The sequence below is a fragment of the Osmerus mordax genome, chromosome 3, assembly GCF_038355195.1.
Source record: "Osmerus mordax isolate fOsmMor3 chromosome 3, fOsmMor3.pri, whole genome shotgun sequence".
In the NCBI taxonomy this organism is placed as follows: Eukaryota; Metazoa; Chordata; class Actinopteri; order Osmeriformes; family Osmeridae; genus Osmerus; species Osmerus mordax.
In genome coordinates, this window is record NC_090052.1 from 22,270,310 (window position 1) to 22,291,860 (window position 21,551).

At 50.7% G+C, this 21,551-nt stretch overlaps 2 protein-coding genes across 2 annotated transcripts; one reads left to right on the forward strand and one right to left on the reverse strand.

Moving 5' to 3' along the window:
• Positions 1-252: 252 nt before the first annotated feature.
• On the reverse strand, positions 253-13,427 carry xylt2 (xylosyltransferase II). The gene is made up of 11 exons (XM_067233394.1): positions 13,299-13,427; positions 8,194-8,746; positions 7,386-7,564; positions 6,978-7,180; positions 6,747-6,827; positions 6,280-6,496; positions 5,326-5,502; positions 4,648-4,904; positions 4,232-4,427; positions 3,095-3,428; positions 253-2,904 (listed from the first exon to the last, which is right to left on the reverse strand). The coding sequence occupies exons 1-11, from the start codon at positions 13,425-13,427 to the stop codon at positions 2,579-2,581; spliced, it is 2,652 nt and encodes an 883-aa protein (XP_067089495.1). The 3' UTR covers positions 253-2,578.
• A 988-nt stretch (positions 13,428-14,415) lies between these two features.
• Positions 14,416-21,451, forward strand: si:ch73-364h19.1 (uncharacterized). The gene is made up of 5 exons (XM_067233578.1): positions 14,416-14,616; positions 15,565-15,674; positions 19,797-19,889; positions 20,079-20,249; positions 21,106-21,451. The coding sequence occupies exons 1-5, from the start codon at positions 14,550-14,552 to the stop codon at positions 21,268-21,270; spliced, it is 606 nt and encodes a 201-aa protein (XP_067089679.1). The 5' UTR covers positions 14,416-14,549; the 3' UTR covers positions 21,271-21,451.
• The last annotated feature ends 100 nt before the right edge of the window (positions 21,452-21,551 follow it).

A 21,551-nucleotide genomic window follows, 5' to 3' on the forward strand; every position in this document is an offset into this window, starting at 1 on the left:
AGATAAATACGACCGGTACGAGAATACGTCTGATTAAGCTACATCGTGACTGATTGATTATAATCACATGTAATCCATAGTGCCTTTATACCACGATGAAAGCGAATGATTGAGAATAGTACAGTTCAGCTTCAGTGTGGAGTGGAGCTTCAAGCTTTGGGCTTGAGCTTCAAATCCACAGTTGTTTTCCCACAGGCGAAAAGAGAGCATTCAATACAGTCAGAGTAGGAGACCATAAAAAGACAAGCCAAACTAGTTTACCCAACGGTTTGTTGTTTATTGCACCACCAGTCAATGTTTCTGTCAGCTTTTCCATCGGCCTCTGATTAGTTATGGATCTCTGTTGTGGAGACCTCTTCCTGGTGCTCAAGAAGGACACACAAACTGATGGACATGAAGAAAGAGAGGGAGATAACGTGAAAGAAAGACAAGAAACAGAGGGAGGGGGGAAAGGGAAGAACAACAAGAGATGGAGAGAGGAAGGGAGGGATAGAAAGAGAGCGGGATGAAGAGAAGGGCAGAGAAAGACAGTTTCTACTTCATGGTGAGTCACCACAGCCCCAGAGATATCGGAGAATTAGAACACGGAACACTTTGTTATTCTGGAACACCCAAGATGGCCGCCAGACAGTTGTCCCAGAGCTGTCTGGATCATCAGCTGACGTCTCATGTTCCTCCAGACAGAGAGCAGGATGGACGCCTTCATACACAGTCGTCTTTACAACAGCAGGCATCATGCGGGGCTGCATGTCATCAACAACACAAATCCCTGTTTCTGAATGATTTGACAGAAGGCTACTCCACAAACCATGTTTTTGTTTCTCCATGAAATTATAAAAATATCAATATTTCCTAAATGTGAATGTTTCCATCTGTGCCTCTGGTCTTCCTAACCCAGGACGTCTCTCGAGCAGGCGCGTGACCAAGACAAGGTCACTTAAGAAACCAATCGGGGCGGATCGAAGAAGAAAAACTAATTAAAAAAACCCATAACATGTTATTACAACATAACAAAACAAATACTTGTATCAGGAAGTCATTTTCTGAATTGTCTAAAAAGGCAATAATTGCACACCTCAGGAAGCAAAGTGAAGGTGTGGTTCATACCAATCATATAACCATCCAATTACCATCATGTCATCATTTCCACATTTAAGAAAAGGCAGCATAAGAATCTCTGCTAGGCTAGCGAAACCTTTCAAGAGGATCAAACTCCTCATCCTACACACATCCTCAAACAGGAAACGCATCATCTTGTAGACATCCACATGACTACAAACAGGTGACCAGGTGACTGAATGAGGGACTGCAAGCCTCAAGGCAGGGTGTTCAACTACTTTTAACATTAAAACCGTGGTGGCAAAAATGACTGTTTGTGGAACATTCTAAATTCATAAGCCACTGTTCGCCAAATAGATTATTATAATATTTCTGAAGATAAAATCAGTCTTCATTATAAATATCTTGAGGTGTTTTGTTTGTTTTCTTTCGTGTTTTGTAAAGAAACACTTGATCTAAGAAAATACGCTTTAAAACAACCATCAGCTGTCTGTACAGAGAAACACCACAACATCCCACCTGACCAGAAACACCATGTTGGAGGTGCAGAACAAGGCTTGGTACCAGTCTGACTGGGCCCACGGCCTCCAAGCCCAAACAGGAAGTCTGGGGGCTCAATACAGGAAGTCCGGGGGCTCAATACAGACAGCCTTCCATTCAGTTTTTGGTCACGCTGTTTGGTAGAATCTTGAGCACAGACAAGCCACACCGTTTATATGATGTGATGTGTTAGATAAGACAGCGCTACAGGCTCCCCCCTCACTCAGGACCCGGGTGGAAGGGGTTCTGGTCCACACCGTCTTTCGCTCCAGGAAGACAAATCGAACCCGCGTCGGAGCTAGTTCATGAAGCAAAACACCCAAACAGACACACATTCATATGATAATGATACGTCACAGTAAACCAATCTTCAGAGAGGAGGAACCTCTCTCTCTCTCCCCATCTCTTCCTCACTAACGGCAGAACGGCCAGACAAGGGCATCTCAGCTCTGACCTTTGACCCTTCTCCTGATTGGACAACCCAGCTGACCCCTGAACCTTGAGTAACCTTACAGCCATACAGTAAAGTGCACTTCTACTTGCTCTTAAAACATGCTTCAAAATAAGCATGGTAGTTTAGTTCAGAGGAACCCTCCTCCTCCTCTTCCTCCTCCTCCTCCTCTTCGAGTCACCAGTGGAGGTTGGGCGGGGCAAAGGAGACTCAATTTTGCAAACACCAAACGGAGCACAGACTAAACTAGAGTTCAAAGTTCAAACATTTTCTATAAGGAGGCCGTGACCTTCTCCGTGTCCTGACCTCCGATGACAACGTGTCGTTGGGGCGTCGATGTGAAAACAAACTGGAATAGTAAAAATGGACGACAGAAATAATCCTTACGACACGTGGAGCGACACCCTCACAGTCACGGCGACGTCTGGGACGGTTTGGACGCAGTCTTTATGTGCAAATTTCCAGCAGAGTGTGTGTGTGTGTGTGTGTGGGGGAGGCCTAAACCACCTAGTCCACCCTCTCCAGGGGCTACCTGATCCGTCCGTCAGCCTTGACGGGGCCCAGTTCAGACTTGGGGTCTGGGGACAGCGAACTCCAGGAGGCCTTGGAGCAGAGGCCCAGAGCGGGGCACAGCGACGAGGGCTGGGGGGCACACAGGCCCCCCACCACCCAGAAGGCCCCCACGGAGGAGTCCACCCAGGCCTCCAGGGGCTTGCCCACCAGCAGGGCCCGGCGCTGGGCCTCGTGGAGCGCGGGCTCCTGGGGGGGGAGGTGGAGGATGGAGCCCAGCTGCTGGAAGCCCTGGTCCAGGTACAGGTTACCAGGAGGGCCCTGGTGGAGCCAGCTGTCCTCTTCTGAGGGAGGGAGGGAGGGAGGGAGGGAGGAATATGGAGATAGAGAGGTAGGGAAAGGGGGAGGGAAAAAAGATTATAAATTCAGAGCATGAACCATCTCAGCCTTGTCTCTTCCAGGCCTCTCCACCCCCCCCCCCCTTAGCCCCTCCTCACCCCCAACCCCCCCTCCCCCCCTCCCTCCCAGCCTCACCTCCTCGTAGAGGCTCCCTCCCCCGGAAGGCCAGGGGCATGACCAGGAAGCGTGTTTCGGCCACGCGCTCCCACTGCCTGAGCACGCGCACCGTCCATCCTCCGGGCCGCAGGGGGCGCTGCAGCGGCGGCTTGTACTGCGTGTACTCTGCGTCCACGTCCACGCTCACGTCGTAGGACGCCGCCACCACGTGTGCCGGGTCGATCCACACGATGGTGGCCGTGAGGTTGGGGCCTCGCGCCCACTTCTGGACCGCCACCGGCTCGTCCAGGGGGCCAACGATGCCGCCGAAGTTCCGGAAGATTCTCTCCTTCGGGTCCCACTCGGTACCGATCTGCAGAGATGGACGGACGGAGAGAGAGGAGAGATGAGATATATGAGAGGAGAGATGAGATATGGGAGGAGAGATGAGATATGAGAGGAGAGATGAGATATGAGAGGAGAGGTGAGAGGTGAGATGAGAGATGAGAGGAGAGATGAGATATGAGAGGTGAGATGAGATATGAGAGGAGAGATGAGATATGAAAGGAGAGATGAGATATGAGAGGAGAGATGAGATATGAGAGGAGAGATGAGATATGAGAGGAGAGATGAGATATGAGAGGTGAGATGAGATATGAGAGGAGAGATGAGATATGAGAGGTGAGATGAGATATGAGAGGAGAGATGAGATATGAAAGGAGAGATGAGATATGAGAGGTGAGATGAGATATGAAAGGAGAGATGAGATATGAGAGGAGAGATGAGATATGAGAGGAGAGATGAGATATGAGAGGAGAGATGAGATATGAGAGGAGAGATGAGATATGAAAGGAGAGATGAGGAATGAGGAGAGATGAGAGGAGAGAGGAGGAATGAGGAGAGATGAGAGGAGAGATAAGATGAGAGGAGAAGTGTTAAGAGTAATTTAACTGTTATTCCTTTTCTTTTCCTTTCCTTTTCCTTTCCTTTCCTTTTTTTAGCTACTTTTCTGGTGTTGCATTTTATTGTCTCATGGTATAGGATTGTATGGCATATGCTGTTGAAATAAAGACTGGTCCATGTGCTGATTGACTGACTGCATCCCTGCTGTCTACACACACCACAACCAATCATTGAACTTGACGGTCAGAGCGGTGTGTGTTGTCTGGTTCTCACCTCCAGAATCTTCAGCCTCTCAAACTCCCTGAGGTTGTTGTCAAGCAGCAGCGTTGCCTGGGGAACGGCCCATACCTCCAGCACCTCTCTGACCTCCGACCCCACCGCCTTCACCTCCTGACGCACCAGGTAACCCTGGAAACGGTCGTCAAAGAAGTACACGTGCACGGATACGGGGTAGCCAATGGGCTTGTACCTGAGTGGAGAGGAGGAGGACAGGAAGAAGATGTAGGTCAATTAAAAAACATCAAATAAAAATGTTTGATCTGGTTTGTGAAAGGAGGTTACCACTACCACAACCCTAACTCCATCAAGGCACAAACAAGGTGTTTTGATATCCGAAGTGTAGTAGACCAACAGAGTTACAGTGCTGCAACAGGTGTGACGTCACATCCATCCACCAATCAGATCCTGACCTGCAGCCCTCCATCTTGCTATTGGCCGTCTCCAGGCTGCGGAGGCCGAGGCGGAGGAAGGAGGCGTAGGCGGTGAGCGCAACGTCGCTGAGGGCGGCCGAGCCGTCGGCCCCCTCGTGCAGACTCTCCCAGTAGGCCTGCAGGGCCAGCGTGCCGGGGGCGTAGTGGCCGTACAGGTGGGCATCCAGGATGTCCATCGCTTCCTGGTTCACCGTCGACTCAAACTTCCTGGCGAAGAAGGTGGGCCGGGTCAGCTGCTGCAGGGGGGAGGAGGGTGTGGGGGGGAGGAGGACGAGGGGGGGAGGATGAGGGTGTGGGGGGGTGGATGAGGGTGTGGGGGACGGACGAGGGGGGAGGATGAGGGTGTGGGGAGGAGGACGAGGGGGGAGGATGAGGGTGTGGGGGGGAGGAGGGGGGGGGGGAGGTGATGGCAGGAGGTCAGTTAAAGATTGACTGATGGAATACTGACTGAGAATACTGACTGATAAGCTAACAATCGGACAAGTTGTCAGCTCTAGTGTCCTGCAGCCCTCCCCCCTCCCGCAGCCCTCCCCCCTCCCGCAGCCCTCCCCCCTCCCGCAGCCCTCCCCCCTCCCGCAGCCCTCCCCCCCTCCCGCAGCCCTCCCCCCTCCCGCAGCCCTCCCCCCCCTCCCCCTGGCCCTCCCCTTGTCCTGCTACCTGGATCCTGATGAGGTCCTGGGGCTTGAAGTCGTTGGGAGAGCATCCGCACCAGTCCACGATGTGCTTGTACTGACACTTACAGCCCAGCTTCCTGTTCCAGTTGGTCACACGCAGGTTGTTGTCCACCATGCTCTCACACAGGTGACTGTTACCCAGCACTGTGTGGAAGAAGGACTGCAGGTACGAGTAGGAGGAGGAGAGGGAGGAGGAGGAGGAGGGGGAGGAGAGGGAGGAGAGGGAGGAGGAGAGGGAGGGGGCGAGGAGGAGGGGGAGGAGAGGGAGGAGGAGGGGGGGTGGAGGAGGAGGAGGAAGAGGAGAGGGAGGAGGGGGAGGAGGAGGAGAGGGAGGAGGAGGGGGAGGGAGAGGAGGAGAGGGAGGGAGAGGAGGAGAGGGAGGGGGGGAGGAGGAGAGGGAGGGGGGGAGGAGGAGGAGGAGAGGGAGGAGGGGGAGGAGGAGGGGGAGAGGGAGGGGGAGGAGGGGGAGGAGGAGGAGGAGGGGACAGGGGTTAGCTGACGTGTGTGTGTGTGTGTGTGTGTGTGAAATGGACGATAGAAAGATGTGCAGGTGTGTAGGTGTGTGTGTGTGTTAATCTAACTAAACTACATTTCAGCACCTGCTCATACGTGCCCTGACACAGTTGTGATTGAATCTGCTGACTGTGTCAGAATTCCTCTACAGTACCCAACCTTAATCTCCACACACACACACACACACACACACACACACACACACACACACACACACACACACACACACACACACACACACACACACACACACACACACACACACACACACACACACACACACACACACACACACACACACACACACACACCCTGGGGCTCACCCACTGTCTGCTTCACCAAACATGTGTGTTTTCCTGAATGTGTGTGTGTGTGTTGTTCTGTCTGGTCTGAGTGTGTGTGTGTGTGTGTGTGTGTGTCCCACCTCCGCTGGCAGCAGTGCGTAGGTGTAGAACTGCTTGAGGCCGGCCACCAGCTCATCCTGCGAGGTGATGACATAATCCACAAAGCGCCGCGTGAGCGCGAACCAATCGGATCCCCCGGACACCTCCAGCCCCTCAGGGATGGAGCGCTCCCCCAGACGCCACATGTGGTTGTCACACTCATGGAAGAGACGGTCCAAACCCTGCTTCTTTATAAACCTGGAGGGAGGGAGGAGGGGGGGAGGGAGGGAGGGAGGGAGGAGGGGGGGAGGGAGGGAGGGAGGGGGGGAGGGGGGGAGGGAAGGAGAGGAGGGAGGGAGGGAGAAGGAGAGGGAGGGAGGGAGGGAGGGAGGGAAGGAGAGGAGGGAGGGAGGGAGGAGGGGGGGAGGGAGGAGGGGGGGAGGGAGAATAATGTGAGACACAACATAATAAAATGGAAGACGGCAGAACAAGCAGAGTGTGTGTGTACCTGGCGTTCTCTCTGCCATGTGACTTGAGGAAGTTCTTGTCTCTGTGCTGTGACAGGAACACCACCAGCTCATCATTGGTCCTGGGAGGGGGGGGGCAGAAAGGTAAGGTCAGATCAAAAATAAACAGAAAGGAAATGAACAGTTAGTGAGTAATTTCGATGTGTGTACGTGTGAGTGACACTGCATTTCTCTGTGTGTGTGTGTCTGTGTGTGTGTGTGTGTGTGCAAACCTGGTGGGGAAGTCAGTGGCGCTCAGGTTGATGTAGAAGTCCCAGTTCCAGTCCTGCATGTGCAGCAGATCCTGCATGCTCCCCAGGTAAGCCTTCAGCAGGCTGGCTCCGCCCCAGATGGTCACCATGCGCCAGGGCGTGGCACGCACGTTAGGGTACTGCTGGGCCAGCTGCTCCACCTCCCGGTGCAGGTAGTTGGAGCGCTGCACAGAGGACCGAAACAAGCATGCCGTGTGTGAAACGAGGGTAAAGAGTCACAAGCTCACCTGAGGCATGGGAGGAACAGAAAACAAACGGACCCTATGCTACGATGCAAGGGGTGGTTTTCTTTTCTAGTTAAAGTGCAGCAGAGCCGGGTGGGGTTAGATCGAGTGAGGGGCAGCAGAGCCAGGTGGGGTTAGGGCCTACCTTGTCCACGTGGATGTAGTAGTAGTGGTCTCGGTGGTAGATGGCCTTCAGGAGGCGTTTCAGCTGGCGCACAGCACGCCCGTGAACAACCAGGACGAACGCAATCCTCACAGGGTTCTCGACCTTAGACAGGTCGTTATCTAACTCCTCCCCTGCCTGCTGCACCGGAATGGACAGGCCTGGGTCAGTGGGGATGGAGGAGTGAGAGAGAGACAGAGACAGAGAGAGATACAGAGAGAGAGAGAGAGAGAGAGACAGAGAGAGAGAGACAGAGAGAAACAGAGAGAGAGATCATCTTTACTGAACAGCATTAGCATGTCTCTACTGAGCAGCATCTGCAGTGAGGGTGGGTGATATGAACTTTCACATTGTGGCCCAACGTCATGAAGGTATTTGGGTTCAGAGATGCTCACCTCCCAGCATCTCCATGTCATATGAACCATCTGCTCTGCACACATGAAACATGCAGGAGCAACTCAACTGTTCCTATCAATTATTAAGCGTGTTCAGAGTGTGGTAGCGAGAGGGTGGGACTTATACGTGTGTGTGTGTGTGTGGTCTGTGTATGTGTGTGTGTGGTCTGTGTATGTGTGTGGTCTGTGTATGTGTGTGTGGTCTGTGTATGTGTGTGTGGTCTGTGTATGGTCTGTGTATGTGTGTGTGTGTATGTGGTCTGTGTATGTGTGTGGTCTGTGTATTTGTGTGTGTGTGGTCTGTGTATGTGTGTGTGTGTGGTCTGTGTATGTGTGTGTGTCTGTGGTCTGTGTGTGTGGTCTGTGTCTGTGTGTGTGTGTGTGTGTGTTCTCACCGTGCTGGGGGCAGAACTGGGGCAGGCTCTGGGGCATGAGCAGCCCTGCCTGATGCTGACAGACGATGTCAGCGATCTCCTGCCGACACGCCCTGCTCCCGGCTCTGTGCAGCGCCGACACAGCGTCCTTCCCCGTGATGTCACACTTACGCACAAAGTCACTGCTGGGGGGCTGGGGGGCCCCCTCCACACTGCCAGGCTCCCCAGGGAGAACCGGCAGAGCAAGCCCCCCAGCCCCCCCTCTGGGGTCACTGGCATTCCTGCTGCTGGAGGGGTCATGGGGGCGGGCCACGCCCTCTGACCCCGCCGCCGCCCCCACCCCGGGCCACAGGGGGCTGTTGTTGCCCCGCCCCTGCAGGGGGGGCTTGCCCCGGCGCTTGGCGGTGCCTCCGCGGCGGAGGGCGCTGGCGGCCGTGGCGCCCGTCCTCTCCACGCGACCGTTCCATCGGGCTCCGCTGCGTCCTGATAGGCTGTTCTGGAGCTCCCAGGACGCCGCGTCGCGCTTCGGGTCCTGGCTGTTGTGGTCGGGGAGCTTCGACCTCCGGGTCTTCCTCTGAGGGAGGGAGAGACACACAGGAAGTTAAAATAGATCCATCAAATCCTCATGTTCCAACACCACACACGGAGACCACCGACAAACGACCAATCACACGACAGAAGACACTTCTGGAAAGAGGAAAAGATTCACCCTCTAAGAGCCACAATAACAACAGCAGCAGCAGCAGCATGGTCGACCTAGTAGGGTGTTATTAATAGCAGAGCCTTTAGTGGAGTTAATCTGGGAGGGATACACACACACTCAAGCACACACACACACACAAACACACCCACACTCAAACGCACGTACACACACAGGCATAAAATAAATTATATACACGTGCGCATTCAGATGTACAATGAAGTGATTCACCTAAGAACTTTGAAAAGCCCCAGGCGCAGAGCGTGGTATCAACTACACACACGTGTGCATACAATAAACATATAGGAACCTAACATGTAAACATGTGGACTATCTATAATAAGGGTACATAAACTAGTGTACCCTGCATAATACAATGCAGACCAATGAGACCAATGAAGCACACACTTTATTTACTCTGTCTCTCATTCTTTCAATATCACTCTTTCTCAAACTCACTCACATTCTCTCTCTCTTTCTTTTACTCACTCGATCACTCACATTATATATCTCATATTTGGTATTCTCCCTCTCTCCCTCTCTCTCACACACACACACACACAGTTTTAGACAAGCACATGCCAGGACTATGTTCACCATCACCTCCTTCTACCCTACACCTAGAACTGATGTAATGATGTACTGATGTAATGGATTCACTTTGCAGATGCTGTCATCCAAAGTGACATAACAGGGGGATTTGAACCCTGGTACCGCCCTACCACTGAGCTGTAGCCGCCCCCATGTGAGTACACAGACTCAGAGTCACGGTGGTGCTGGACTGAAGCAGTTTGAGAAGAACTGTTCCACACAGACAGAAAATAGGAAACAGCTAGTCTCACTGAAATATTTGAGATGGAGAGAAGGAGCAGAGAGAGAGAGAGAGAGAGGAGGGATCAAGTGAGAGAGGGAGAGAAACATAGAAGGGATACTGGATGGAAAAACATAGCAGAACTGTTTTGACTTCTGGCATGGCAGTGTTATAGCTTACCACACTGGAATACTGGACTGTGGATAAGCACTCTCAAATATGCACTGACAGTGTGTGTGTGTCATAAAAACAACAGTGAGTGGGTTGGACCCTTCCTGCCCCCGTCAGACTGGCAAGCAGGAGGGAGGGAGGGAGGGAGGGAGGGAGGGAGGGAGGGAGGGAGGGAGGGAGGGAGGGAGGGAGGGAGGGAGGGAGGGAGGGAGGGAGGGTTGAATGGATGGATGGATGGATGGAGGGTTGGATGGAGGGATGGTTGGCGGGCAGAGCTGACCAAAATGTGGGCTCTCTCCAGTCACCACACGCCTTAGACTGACACTGGTGCCAGAGGAGAAGGCAGGCCAGTAATACACACACTCACACACACACACACAGTCTAGGGTGGGGGCATTAATGAGATACATGTGGCCGTGTTCAAACTGCCTCTGATTAGAGCACATCAGCTAGAATGACGCCACTGAACAAGAAGAAAACACACGCACACATTTTCTCACACACTAACCTCTCCCCCTCTCACACACACTAACCTCTCCCCCTCTCACACACACTAACCTCTCCCCCTCTCTCACACACACTAACCTCTCCCCCTCTCACACACACTAACCTCTCACACACACTAACCTCTCCCCCTCTCACACACACTAACCTCTCCCCCTCTCACACACACTAACCTCTCCCCCTCTCTCACACACTAACCTCTCCCTCTCTCACACACACTAACCTCTCCCCCTCTCTCACACACTAACCTCTCTCCCTCTCTCACACACACTAACCTCTCCCCCTCTCACACACACTAACCTCTCCCTCTCTCACACACACTAACCTCTCCCCCTCTCACACACACTAACCTCTCCCCCTCTCACACACACTAACCTCTCCCCCTCTCACACACACTAACCTCTCCCCCTCTCACACACACACACTCCATCTAAAATGAAACCTAGACACACATTCTATACCTCTCCTTAATGCTCCTTCAGTACTGAGGCAGTCTGCCTCTCTCATGTTCAGTTCAGAGGTAGTGTGCCTCACCAGCCCCTGGACAGGTGGAGTCAGATCATGTCACTTCGACATGCAGCCTAATTTCCTCTGCTCAGCACATCTGCTTTGCACACACAGGAACAGGAAGCCAGGACTCAGAGCAGGAAGATCTCAACAGAAGTCAAAACGTGGACACCACTTCCTCGGAGGAGGAAGGTCCCATTTCCTGTTTACGGATCAAGTCAGGGCTGACAGGAAATTGCATGCTGGCTTTTGTAGTTTATCTGGTTGAAAGGAGGGCAGAGATGCCCCCAGAGATGTTGTAGTTCATCACATTATAGTGAACCAGATGAGAGAGTATTGGAGACCTAGTCTAGAAGCCAGTCATTAAGCCACCTGGTTCTAGTCACAACACTGCCAGGCTAGAGACAGTGCTGTTCTACATGCTAGCTCATCAGCCTGCATCAGAACACCAGCTAACTGCTCTGCCAGAACACGCTTCACTGGATCAGGTGTGTGGAGCTCGACACTGCTGGATCAGGTGTGTGGAGCTCGACACTGCTGGATCAGGTGTGTGGAGCTCGACACTGCTGGATCAGGTGTGTGGAGCTCGACACTGCTGGATCAGGTGTGTGGAGCTCGACACTGCTGGATCAGGTGTGTGGAGCTCGACACTGCTGGATCAGGTGTGTGGAGCTCGACACTGCTGGATCAGGTGTGTGGAGCTCGACACTGCTGGATCAGGTGTGTGGAGCTCGACACTGCTGGATCAGGTGTGTGGAGCTCGACACTGCTGGATCAGGCGCTGGGCTGAAGTGACTGAAGGTCTACAGGCCGTCACAGGGACTCAGCGAGGAAGACTTCCTCTTATCTTCATCCTTCTCTGCAGCATCTCCCAGGGAGGCACATCTGCTCTGGTGTGCTATCTGCCACCTGTCTGCACACACACACACACACACACACACACACACACACACACACACACACACACACGGGCTCCACTCACAGTCTCTCTCTCTCCAACCCTACACACCAGACCCCTGGGGGGCCCCATCTGTTAACAGCTACTCATTACCCAGTGAGGAAGGTGGACGTTCAGGCACCAGGGACACAGTTAGCCAGAGAGCCAGGTGGGCCTCTACTGTTGCCAGGTAACAAGTCCCAGTAACCACAGAAGAAAACTCTCAGTTACCATGGAGTTTGTCAGCTACTGCTTACTTACAAAGCAGAACATGAACATAGAATCAGATTACTAAGACTTGCAAAACCTCTGAAATATGATGTAGCAGTAGTGGATGGTAGAAATGGACAAACCGTCAAATTAAGACACCATCCAAGTTCCTTTTTACTCAAAGATATTCTTGTTTGTGGTTACTAGATGGTTGGTAATATTTAGGACTGGCCGGATTGGTACTCTACACCATAAAATAACATAATTTGACATGAGAAAATGGTAATAGAATGCTTTCATGCCGACAAGACTAACACGTGACAACACTGAAAACTAATGAATGGAGATTAATATCAGGACAGAGAGACCGCAGAGACTCTGGCTCAAGACTGCCGAGCATTTAGTAGGAACGGGCAGGGGTAAACCTAGACCCTAGTCACATTCCTCATGCTCGCTCGAACTCGTCGCCTGTCAGAAATTGACGTTATCCCGCAAGTCTTGACAACTGCTTCCAATAAGCACCAGTCTCGTATTCCAGATATTGCATGCATTTCTGTACTTTTCCAGGTCACTTCGAGAGAGTCTCACACTCGACTTTGAATTGAGCTGAATTTGTATGTGAAAATCCAAACCAGAAAAGCTAGGGAACGATACAGATGACAATTATTCTAATTTGGCAGCAACCAATATCGACATGATAAAGCAACTGACACTATCACAACTGGCTCGTCTTGGCTTCACTTTGATTGGCTTGCTGGAGTCAAATGACGAGAAGGCTCAACCAAGCGAGTTAGTATACTCACAATATACACACAAACTGGCTATATGCCGACTGGATAGCTACAACTACATCCATCAGACATGCTTTTTGGCAACGCTAGCTTAGCTGGCCATTTGAATTAGCTGACAGAAGACGAGCCAGATAGACAAGTGCTACTGGGTTTGCTCGTTTTGAGTCTCCAGCTGGACTCAACTGGCCAACATCTTCCAAGGATCTCCAGCAAGTCACAACAATATGTGTAGTGATCATTAAAATGACGCGAACTATGGATCCCCTAATTATTTAAAGACCATGTTTTGACGTGTGCGTGACAATTTCAGAAAGGAACACGCATTTGCAAACAAATAATGAAAGCAGAAGTTCGCTTTCATCCGTACCCCGGCGGGCGCCCACAACTAAACTGAAGTAATATCCACAGAAGCAACGGTAAACAGCTTATGTTTAGCTCGTCACAGACCCTACACGTATTGTTGACATGGCGATCACACAAGTCCTTTACTCTCACCTCTGCGTCGCTCTCTTCAAGACTCAGGCTCCAGGAGACGAGTCCTTGAATCAGCAAAAGCGTTAGCGCGGCGGCAATCGCTAGTTTGTATCGTCGGAGGAGCTTCAGTACCCGGACGCTGGCCACCATTTTTCCGACTCTCCTCTTACGTTAGCGCGTGTGCGAAAGAGATTTCTGAGATGAGCGCGCACGCAAAGTTACGCTACCCGTTGCTTCAGGTGCAAGTTTCTGCCCTGTTGCGTCGGTTTCCTGATGTAGTAAAGCCTCCATACAAACGAATTAATGAATGCAACTCAATGTATAGGCCAAAAAAACAGCATAGCAGTACCTGCTCGTAAAGTTATCACTTTTTTTTAATCATGCGACTTTCAATCATGAGACGTTCAATCATGAGACTCAATCATGAAAACAAGACACATCTAAAATCTATTTTGAATAGAGTAGCCCAGAGCCATATAAAAATATATGGCTCATATTTTTATATGGCTCTGGAGTAGCCTAGCTATATTTGCAAACACACTATAAAATCCATCGGTAAAACGTTTCTACACTTTTGTTTTGGACCAGCAGGTGGAACTATCTCCTCGTGTTGCAGTCCTGGCCGTCTCCAAGGTAACCAGCAACTCCACCGAGAAATGCAAAGACTGCCTGGAGCTGGTCTGAATCCTATCGGGATTTCCATCAACAAAGACAATCATTTTACAAAGTTATTGCCTTCACACATTTTGGGATTTAGCTGGTGTGTTCGATAGGAGTCCCAGTTAATCAGAGAAAGACCAAAGTCTGTTAAAATATTTCTTCGTAAAACTGGTCGATTGAAACACCTGGATTTTTGTTTTGCTTACAAGTAGACTAGCTACAGTAACCAGCTGGGATGTAAAAGTTGCTAAGTTTGAGCGATGCTAGAGGCCGGGCCAACGTGACCAGATAGTAGGCTATGCATGAAAATTTACCCATTTGGTGACTACACGCGTTTGTCATCAATTTCTGGTGTCCCCAGCGGCAACGTCACGGGATTGGAGAGAGCGACAGCGAGTGGGAGAGCGTCAGGACTCAAATACTGAGGCATGTTCATCGAGATAGTCAGATCCGACTTTCGGACGGAGCACACTGCACTCGCATGTCTCGCTGTGACGGTAACGGGACAGGGAATAACGGCGCAACATAGGCTACTACTTCTCACTTCTCAATAACAGAACAGAGTTTTTGTCAAAGGCTGAAGGGTTGACAATACGACAGAATTAATCAGAAATGTCCACCGGCAATACCACTACTCCTTCGCTCAGATCCGATCAGCTCACGATCATCGTTGCTTCGTGTAAGTTGATCAATAAGATACTTATTATATTGTAATGGTGTTGAAATTTGTGCAGAATATTTAAATGCTCACTAATCGTATGTAGTCTGAATAAACAGGTTAAAATAAAGCAGTACATTTTTACAGAAAATGTTTCTGTTGTAACAACTACTAACAACAACTAATTGGCCGATACGACATAGAGATAACTGAAGACGTGTAGAGAAACATGTATTTGGAAAACGTAGTAGGCAGTTGGAAAACGTAGAGGTTTATTTCCCTCTCAATGCAAACAGAGGTGATAAGATAAGGACGAAGTATTACATTTATTTACCGGAACTCAGATTAGGCTCCTGTCAGCTATTTGCTTATCAAATTAAACTGAAGTGTTTTTCATACAATCTCTTCTCATATTAACCGTTATCTAATATGATATGATAAAAGCCGAGACTAGTTCCATTGGAACTAAACAGCACAGGACGTATCAAATTGGAAGTACAGTGCTTGGTTGAAAGAACATAAACTGTGTAAAACAAATTGACACCCACCCCTCTTATCATAAATCAACAATATGTATTTTACTGAATGAGAGAATGGAAAGAGACTACCTCACATAATTATTGATTACACACTTGTCAACAGGCATTTCATGGTTTTGATGTCCCTGGTGTTCATCAGTACCAGTTCTCTCCAGATCTAACTCCTAACAACATTATAAAGCGTTTCTTACAAGCAACATCACAAAGGACTTCCCAGTTACCCACAGATCAGTAACGATAAACAACTTAAACCCTCAGAGAAGGCAGGGGAAAACTCAGCCTCAATCTGTGCCCTCCTCAGTCTGTCTCTCATGGGGACAGGGATCGTCATGGAAACCAACCCTGCCAGCCAAAAGGCTGATCACCTCTCTGTTAACATTGTTGTTGTCCTTTTCTCTCGCCTCTCCTCCCTTCTTTCTTGGTTCTCTAGTTTCTTCCATCGTGTTCTTCGTGGTGGTGGTGGTGCTGTTGGCGATTGTCTACAGGAAGGACCCGCTGTGCTGCAGGGCCCGATCCTACCAGGCCTCACATGGAGATATGGTACGCTTCCCCTCTAGAACTCTCTGTTTACACAAAGATATGGTTCCACTATAGAACTCTCTGTTTACACGAAGATATGGTTCCACCCTAGAACTCTCTGTTTACACAAAGATATGGTTCCACTCTAGAACTCTCTGTTTACACAAATATATGGTTCCACTATAGAACTCTCTGTTTACACGAAGATATGGTTCCACTCTAGAACTTTCCATCTTAGAACTCTCTGTTCACATGAAGAAATTGTCCTCCTCTAGAACTCTCCAATGTAGAACTCTGTGTACACGAAGATATGCTTCCACTCTAGAACTCTCTGTGTACAGATTACAAACATTTCACACATTGTAGTATTCTGTTAGATTTACATTTACATTTAGTCATTTAGCAGACGCTCTTATCCAGAGCGACTAAGTAAGTACAGGGACATTCCCCCCGAGGCAAGTAGGGTGAAGTGCCTTGCCCAAGGACACAACGTCATTTGGCATGACTGGGAATCGAACTGGCAACCTCCTGATTACTAGCCCGACTCCCTCACCGCTCAGCCACCTGACACCCCTGATAGATGATGGTGAACACGTTTTTGAAACTGTGCTGCTTAGCCAAAATAAATCATACCTGGTTTACCTTCACTACAAACCATAACACATTTAATACCCAAGCAGGAAGTTTGCACCACAGGCAGAGAAATATATGATTGTATAGCTGTGTTAAGCCACAGTCAAACAAAGGGAAATCGTTTAGGATTTGTAAAACAGCTTATTTGTTTTACTGTTTTGACCATTATCTCTGTCCCACAAGAAGTCTGACTAAAACCAGATTCATTCTAACAGAGTTCACTGTGGCCAAAGGGAGAGAAACTCATACAAAGCACAGATTTGCGAAACAGTTTTACACAATACTGATAAGGCTAAAGCTAGTGACCAAGGCCAGAAACAGCATGCAAAATCACAGTAGCGCTCTAGAGAGATGTCAGACTCAATTAGCATGGGTGTGGGAAGAGACTCAGAGTTAATGTGATATGATCACCGAGGGTGAGACCAGAGATTTGCATTGATGGAATTAGCATCAGATGTGCATCTCTCCTATTAATCCTTTTCTTTCATTCTTTTTTCTTTCTTTTGTTAATTATTTCTTTCTGTCTTTCTTTCAGTAATTTCTCTCTCTGACACTCTCTTGCGCGCTCCATTGGTTACGGTTAGACCTCACAACAGTCCATGTGTGTTCAGGGGGACAACACGACACAGGAAGTAGTGGACAGGAAGTAGAAACTGTCACTCGCCATCTCTTTCCATCACCCTGATTTCCTCTTCCTGTCCAGGGTTGCAGTGTTAAGGGGTGGGGGATTGGACGTGAGGGGCAAGGGGGCATGCTGCGTGTATGTTGCGGGGGTCTAACCCTGGTCTCTGCTCATCAGGCCCTCGGGTCTGCCATTAGACCAAGTCGTGAGGCGGGCTCCTGGTCCGAGGGCAGTGTTGGGTCTCTGATATCTCAGTCGGGGATCCTCAGGAGAGCAAAGGAAACAGGAAACACTCCGATCAGCTCTGCTATATTTAGCTCCAGCTTCAGCGGAGCAAGAGATATTGACCCCCCCCCCCCCCCCCCCCCCCCCCCCCCCGCCGCACCCCGCCCCCCCAGCCCTGAATGGGGGATCAGACAGCACCATGGCCTCCTCGGTGTCTAAACATAGCTCCAGCCTGAGCATGAGGCCTGCATGGCAAACACAGGAGGACATATGTAAACATAAAGATTCACGTTGACACCCAGCGTAAACAATGTCGCACGGAGGTGACCTTCGACAGCTCAGGAGGTGACACGGAGCTGGGGTTTGTGTGTGTGTGAGGGTGCTCAGTCACCTGTGGCTGTGTTTGCCTAACTAGAGTTTCAGAGAAGTGATGAACGCAAAACTAGCAGTGAACTCGCACTCGGAGTGATGTATTGTGGCTTTGTGATGACATCACTGTCTCTGAGAATGAAGGTGGTGTGTGTTGTTCCTGGACACACACACACACATATCAACAACACGTCACATCAACATGGAACCCACATGGAAACCCTTGTTGTTTGTAACCTCTGTAGGTGGCTCACTCTCATGAGTCCACAGGGCGCAGAGTCCCTCTCTCTCTTCCCCCTGTCTCATGCCCCTGCTCTCTCTCTCTCTCTTCCTCTCCCCCTGTCTCATTCCCTTGCTCTCTCTTCTCTCTCTCTCTCTCTCTCTCTCTCTATCTCTCTCTTTCTCTATCTCTCTCTCTCGCTCTCGCTCTCTCTCTCTCTTCCCCCTGTCTCATGCCCCTGCTCTCTCTCTCTCTTCCTCTCCCCCTGTCTCATTCCCTTGCTCTCTCTCTCTCTCTCTCTCTCTCTCTCTCTCTCTCTCTCTCTCTCTCTCTCTCTCTCTCTCTCTCTCTCAGACACCCTTCCCTTTCACCCCCCCCCCCCCCTCTTTCTCCCACTTCTTATCTCATCCCTCTCTTCTGTCAGTGAGTCGTAGCTGCATACCTTTCCCTGCTCCAGTTTGGCTCCTGAATGGCGTCTGGGTGTGGGGCCTGTGGGGGACTCGGTGTGGAGGGACCCGGGGACAAAAGCTGTCCTCCAGGTCCCCGAGCTGGAAGCGGCCCCTCTGAAGCCCGGGCCCTCCCCCGACCTCAGACCTGATTTAACACGCTGGTGCTCTTTCACACAGGGGCTGGATCTGAACCTGATAACAAAGAAACTCTCCCTCTATTTCTCCCCTGGGGACTCTGATTTTCTTCTTCTCTCCTTAGAAGAGAGAGAGAGAGTAAGAGAGAGAGAGAGTTGTGCAGCGAGAGTAGGTGACCTTTGACATCACCATTTCTGTGGCGTCTCATTTGGCCACATCCTGCAAGGGGTCGGCACCAGGGGTCAAAGGTCGAAGAGTGCGAGTGATGTCACAGTTCAGACGAGACAGAGATGAATGTTTCAGGAATCAGGTGACGGCACCGGTCTGTTAATGTCACTTACTGTCTCTCAGACACTTGGCTGGATTATGGAAGACATTATCCTCCTAATCCCACGTTGTACTCTGTCATTTTAGGTTGGATACTTTACGATGTATCTATTAAACACAGATTGTTACTTGACTCTTATCACTGAAATTCTGTATTATTCTGTTTGTTTGCTGCCATCTTTTCCTTTCTAAATGCATGTTGTACATGTTTTGGATAAAAACATCTCAATTCGAAATGACAATTTTTTTTTATTGGTAATCCCCCAATCCAGATTAGCCTCATAGAGATTACAGATGCTGTAAATGGCTTGGTGATCACCGCGTTCCTGATTCCGCCCCTCAGTCAGATGGCTAATTGACTTTGTTGCCATAATGACGCGGGAGGGTAGTAAAGTTTTGTGAAGCACGCTCGTTAATCTCACTACCTGCAGCGCTCACAAGAGGAGGAGGCTGGGGGAGGGGGGAGGGGGGTGTTTTGTTGCCCTGGGCAGCACTGGTGACACAGCAGGGATCCTGCCATTGTTCACACACACACACACACACACACACACACAAAGACACTCTTTTAGAAGCAGAGGTAATCACCTAGTTTTCCGGCAGAGAAGGGAGGTCCCCCGACTGCTCTGGTCTGGGGTGGGGGGGGGGGGGGGGGGGGGGGGCTGCTGGTTAGAAGGGGAGATGTTCTGGCAAGGGGGAGGGGGGGGGGGGTGCAGTCCTGGGAGAGGTGGGGCGGTCCTGGTTTGGGAAACGAGAGGTCGTTTCTCTGGCTGGGTAATTTATGGTACTGCTGAAGGTGGCGGCAGCCTGAGTTAAATAAGGCGTGAACACTGCCCAATTAGGCTGAAGTTAGGGGGTTCTTAGCTCATTGGGAAGTCGGGGAGAACATGAGGAACATGGAGAGGGACAGGGGAACCCCTCCGTCACTGATCACATAGTCGTAAGTTAGACAGTGGTGTTCACTGCTTTTAACTCTACCAGGCTCCCCCACGATCACTGCTGACAACCTCAAATCTCTCTCTCTCTCTCTGCCTCTCTCCCACCTCTCTCTTCCTGTCACACTCTCTCATCCTGTCTCTCTCTCTTTCAAACACTCTCACACACACTCACACACACACGTGTATAAACTCAGACACACACTGATCTGTGCCTGCTCTTGTCTCCAGGAAGTACCTCCTCAGTACTACAGCAGCAGGCAGACCTTAGTGGGCTCCCCCTGTCTGGAACACACTCACAGCATCATGGGGGACAACGCGCCGGTACGAAACACACACACACACAGTGATACATACACACACACACACACACAGTGATACATACACACACTTTCTCATCCAAACGTCTCTGCAGAAACCTGAAGGACCAAAGCTTTACCAGACACATATCTCACTTCCCAACTGTGTGTGTGTGTGTGTGTATGTATCACTGTGTGTGTGTGTGTGTTCCAGCCAGGCCAGCTGTTCTACGTGGGCCTGCCCTCCAGCTACCGGCTGCCTCCCCTGGAGGACTCTCTCCCTCGCCTGCCGTCCTACGAGAGCGTGAGGAAGAAGGATCGGCAGAGACACATCCACATGATGATAGCGGACCGCTTCGGACTCAACTCCTCTGACATCACTGAGGTGAGACTGAGGGGCCGAGCAGCACTGGTCCTTCTGTCCCCCCCCCCCCCCCCCCCCCCACCAACAACCCCCCCCCTCCTCCTCGGGGGGGGGGGGGTTGTTGGTGGGGGGGGGGGGGGGGTGTTATGGTCCTCCTGGGGTGTCGATCGTGGGCCGGGCGAAGCGGTTGACTTACGCCCGGGCTAACAGGATAATGAGACAAGGCATGTCAAATATAATTAAGGCTCGCAGCATCCAGAATGTAAATACTGGAGAAGAATGTAGCTTTGTGTTTTCCTCGCTCTCTCCCCTGCCCCCTCCTCTACACACTCACACACACTCTCACACACACACACACACACTCACACAAAGTCCTTTATGATCCTTTATTAAATAACATTGTTTACCCTGTCCCTACATCACGCTCTACACTCATTCTGAATACCAACTTGTTAGACAGCCAGGAACTCAGCCAGCCAGTAAACCAGCCAGCTAGCCAGTCCTTTCAGTTAGTCAGTCAGTTGCATTCAGGAGCCCATGTAAAGACAGACAACATAGATCTATTCTCATTGTTCTGATCTCTAGATATCATGTATCATGCCGGATTTTCCAGTTAGGGTTAGCATGCTATCTGTGTCTCAGTAATGTGATATTGATATCTGGCCGCACTGTGCGGATGCTTGCCACAGTGCAGCACACAGTACCAGGACCAGGGCAGCTCTAAACATCTGATTGAGTCAGGTTTATTAAGCTGGGTAAGTGGAACCCAGAGTTAAGAATGGACCACGTGACTACCCTCCGCTTTCCTCTCCTCTTCTCCATCACTCTCCCTCTTCTATTCCTGTCCTCTAACTCCCTCCCCCCTCCTCCCCCCCAGGCCCCTCCCACCTACGAGGAGAGCGTCCGCCAGTCCATGGAGGCTTCCTACGATGTGGAAGCCGCCCACCTCCCCCCCCCAGAAGACCCAGACACGGAGCCTGACGCCCTGCCCGGCAGGCCCACGCTGACCCCCTCGCCCCATGACGGCCCTCTCCCTGTATGAATACAGGGCCTGGGTTCATGACATCAGGCTAATGACTTTGGGTGCATTTGATTCGGTTCATAGTCGACCACTTGTACAAGTGATCCATTGGTTTATTTGCACTGGGTGAGTTCAATCAGGGCAGCTGTGTTTTCGACTGTATTTGGAGACAGTGATTGGCCCAGGTAGTACATGGAAACTACACTGCCCTACACCCTCCTGCCTGTGTATCTGTCTGCCTGTCTGTCTGCCTGTCTGTCTGCCTGTCTGTCTGTCTGTCTGTCTGTCTGTCTGTCTGCCTG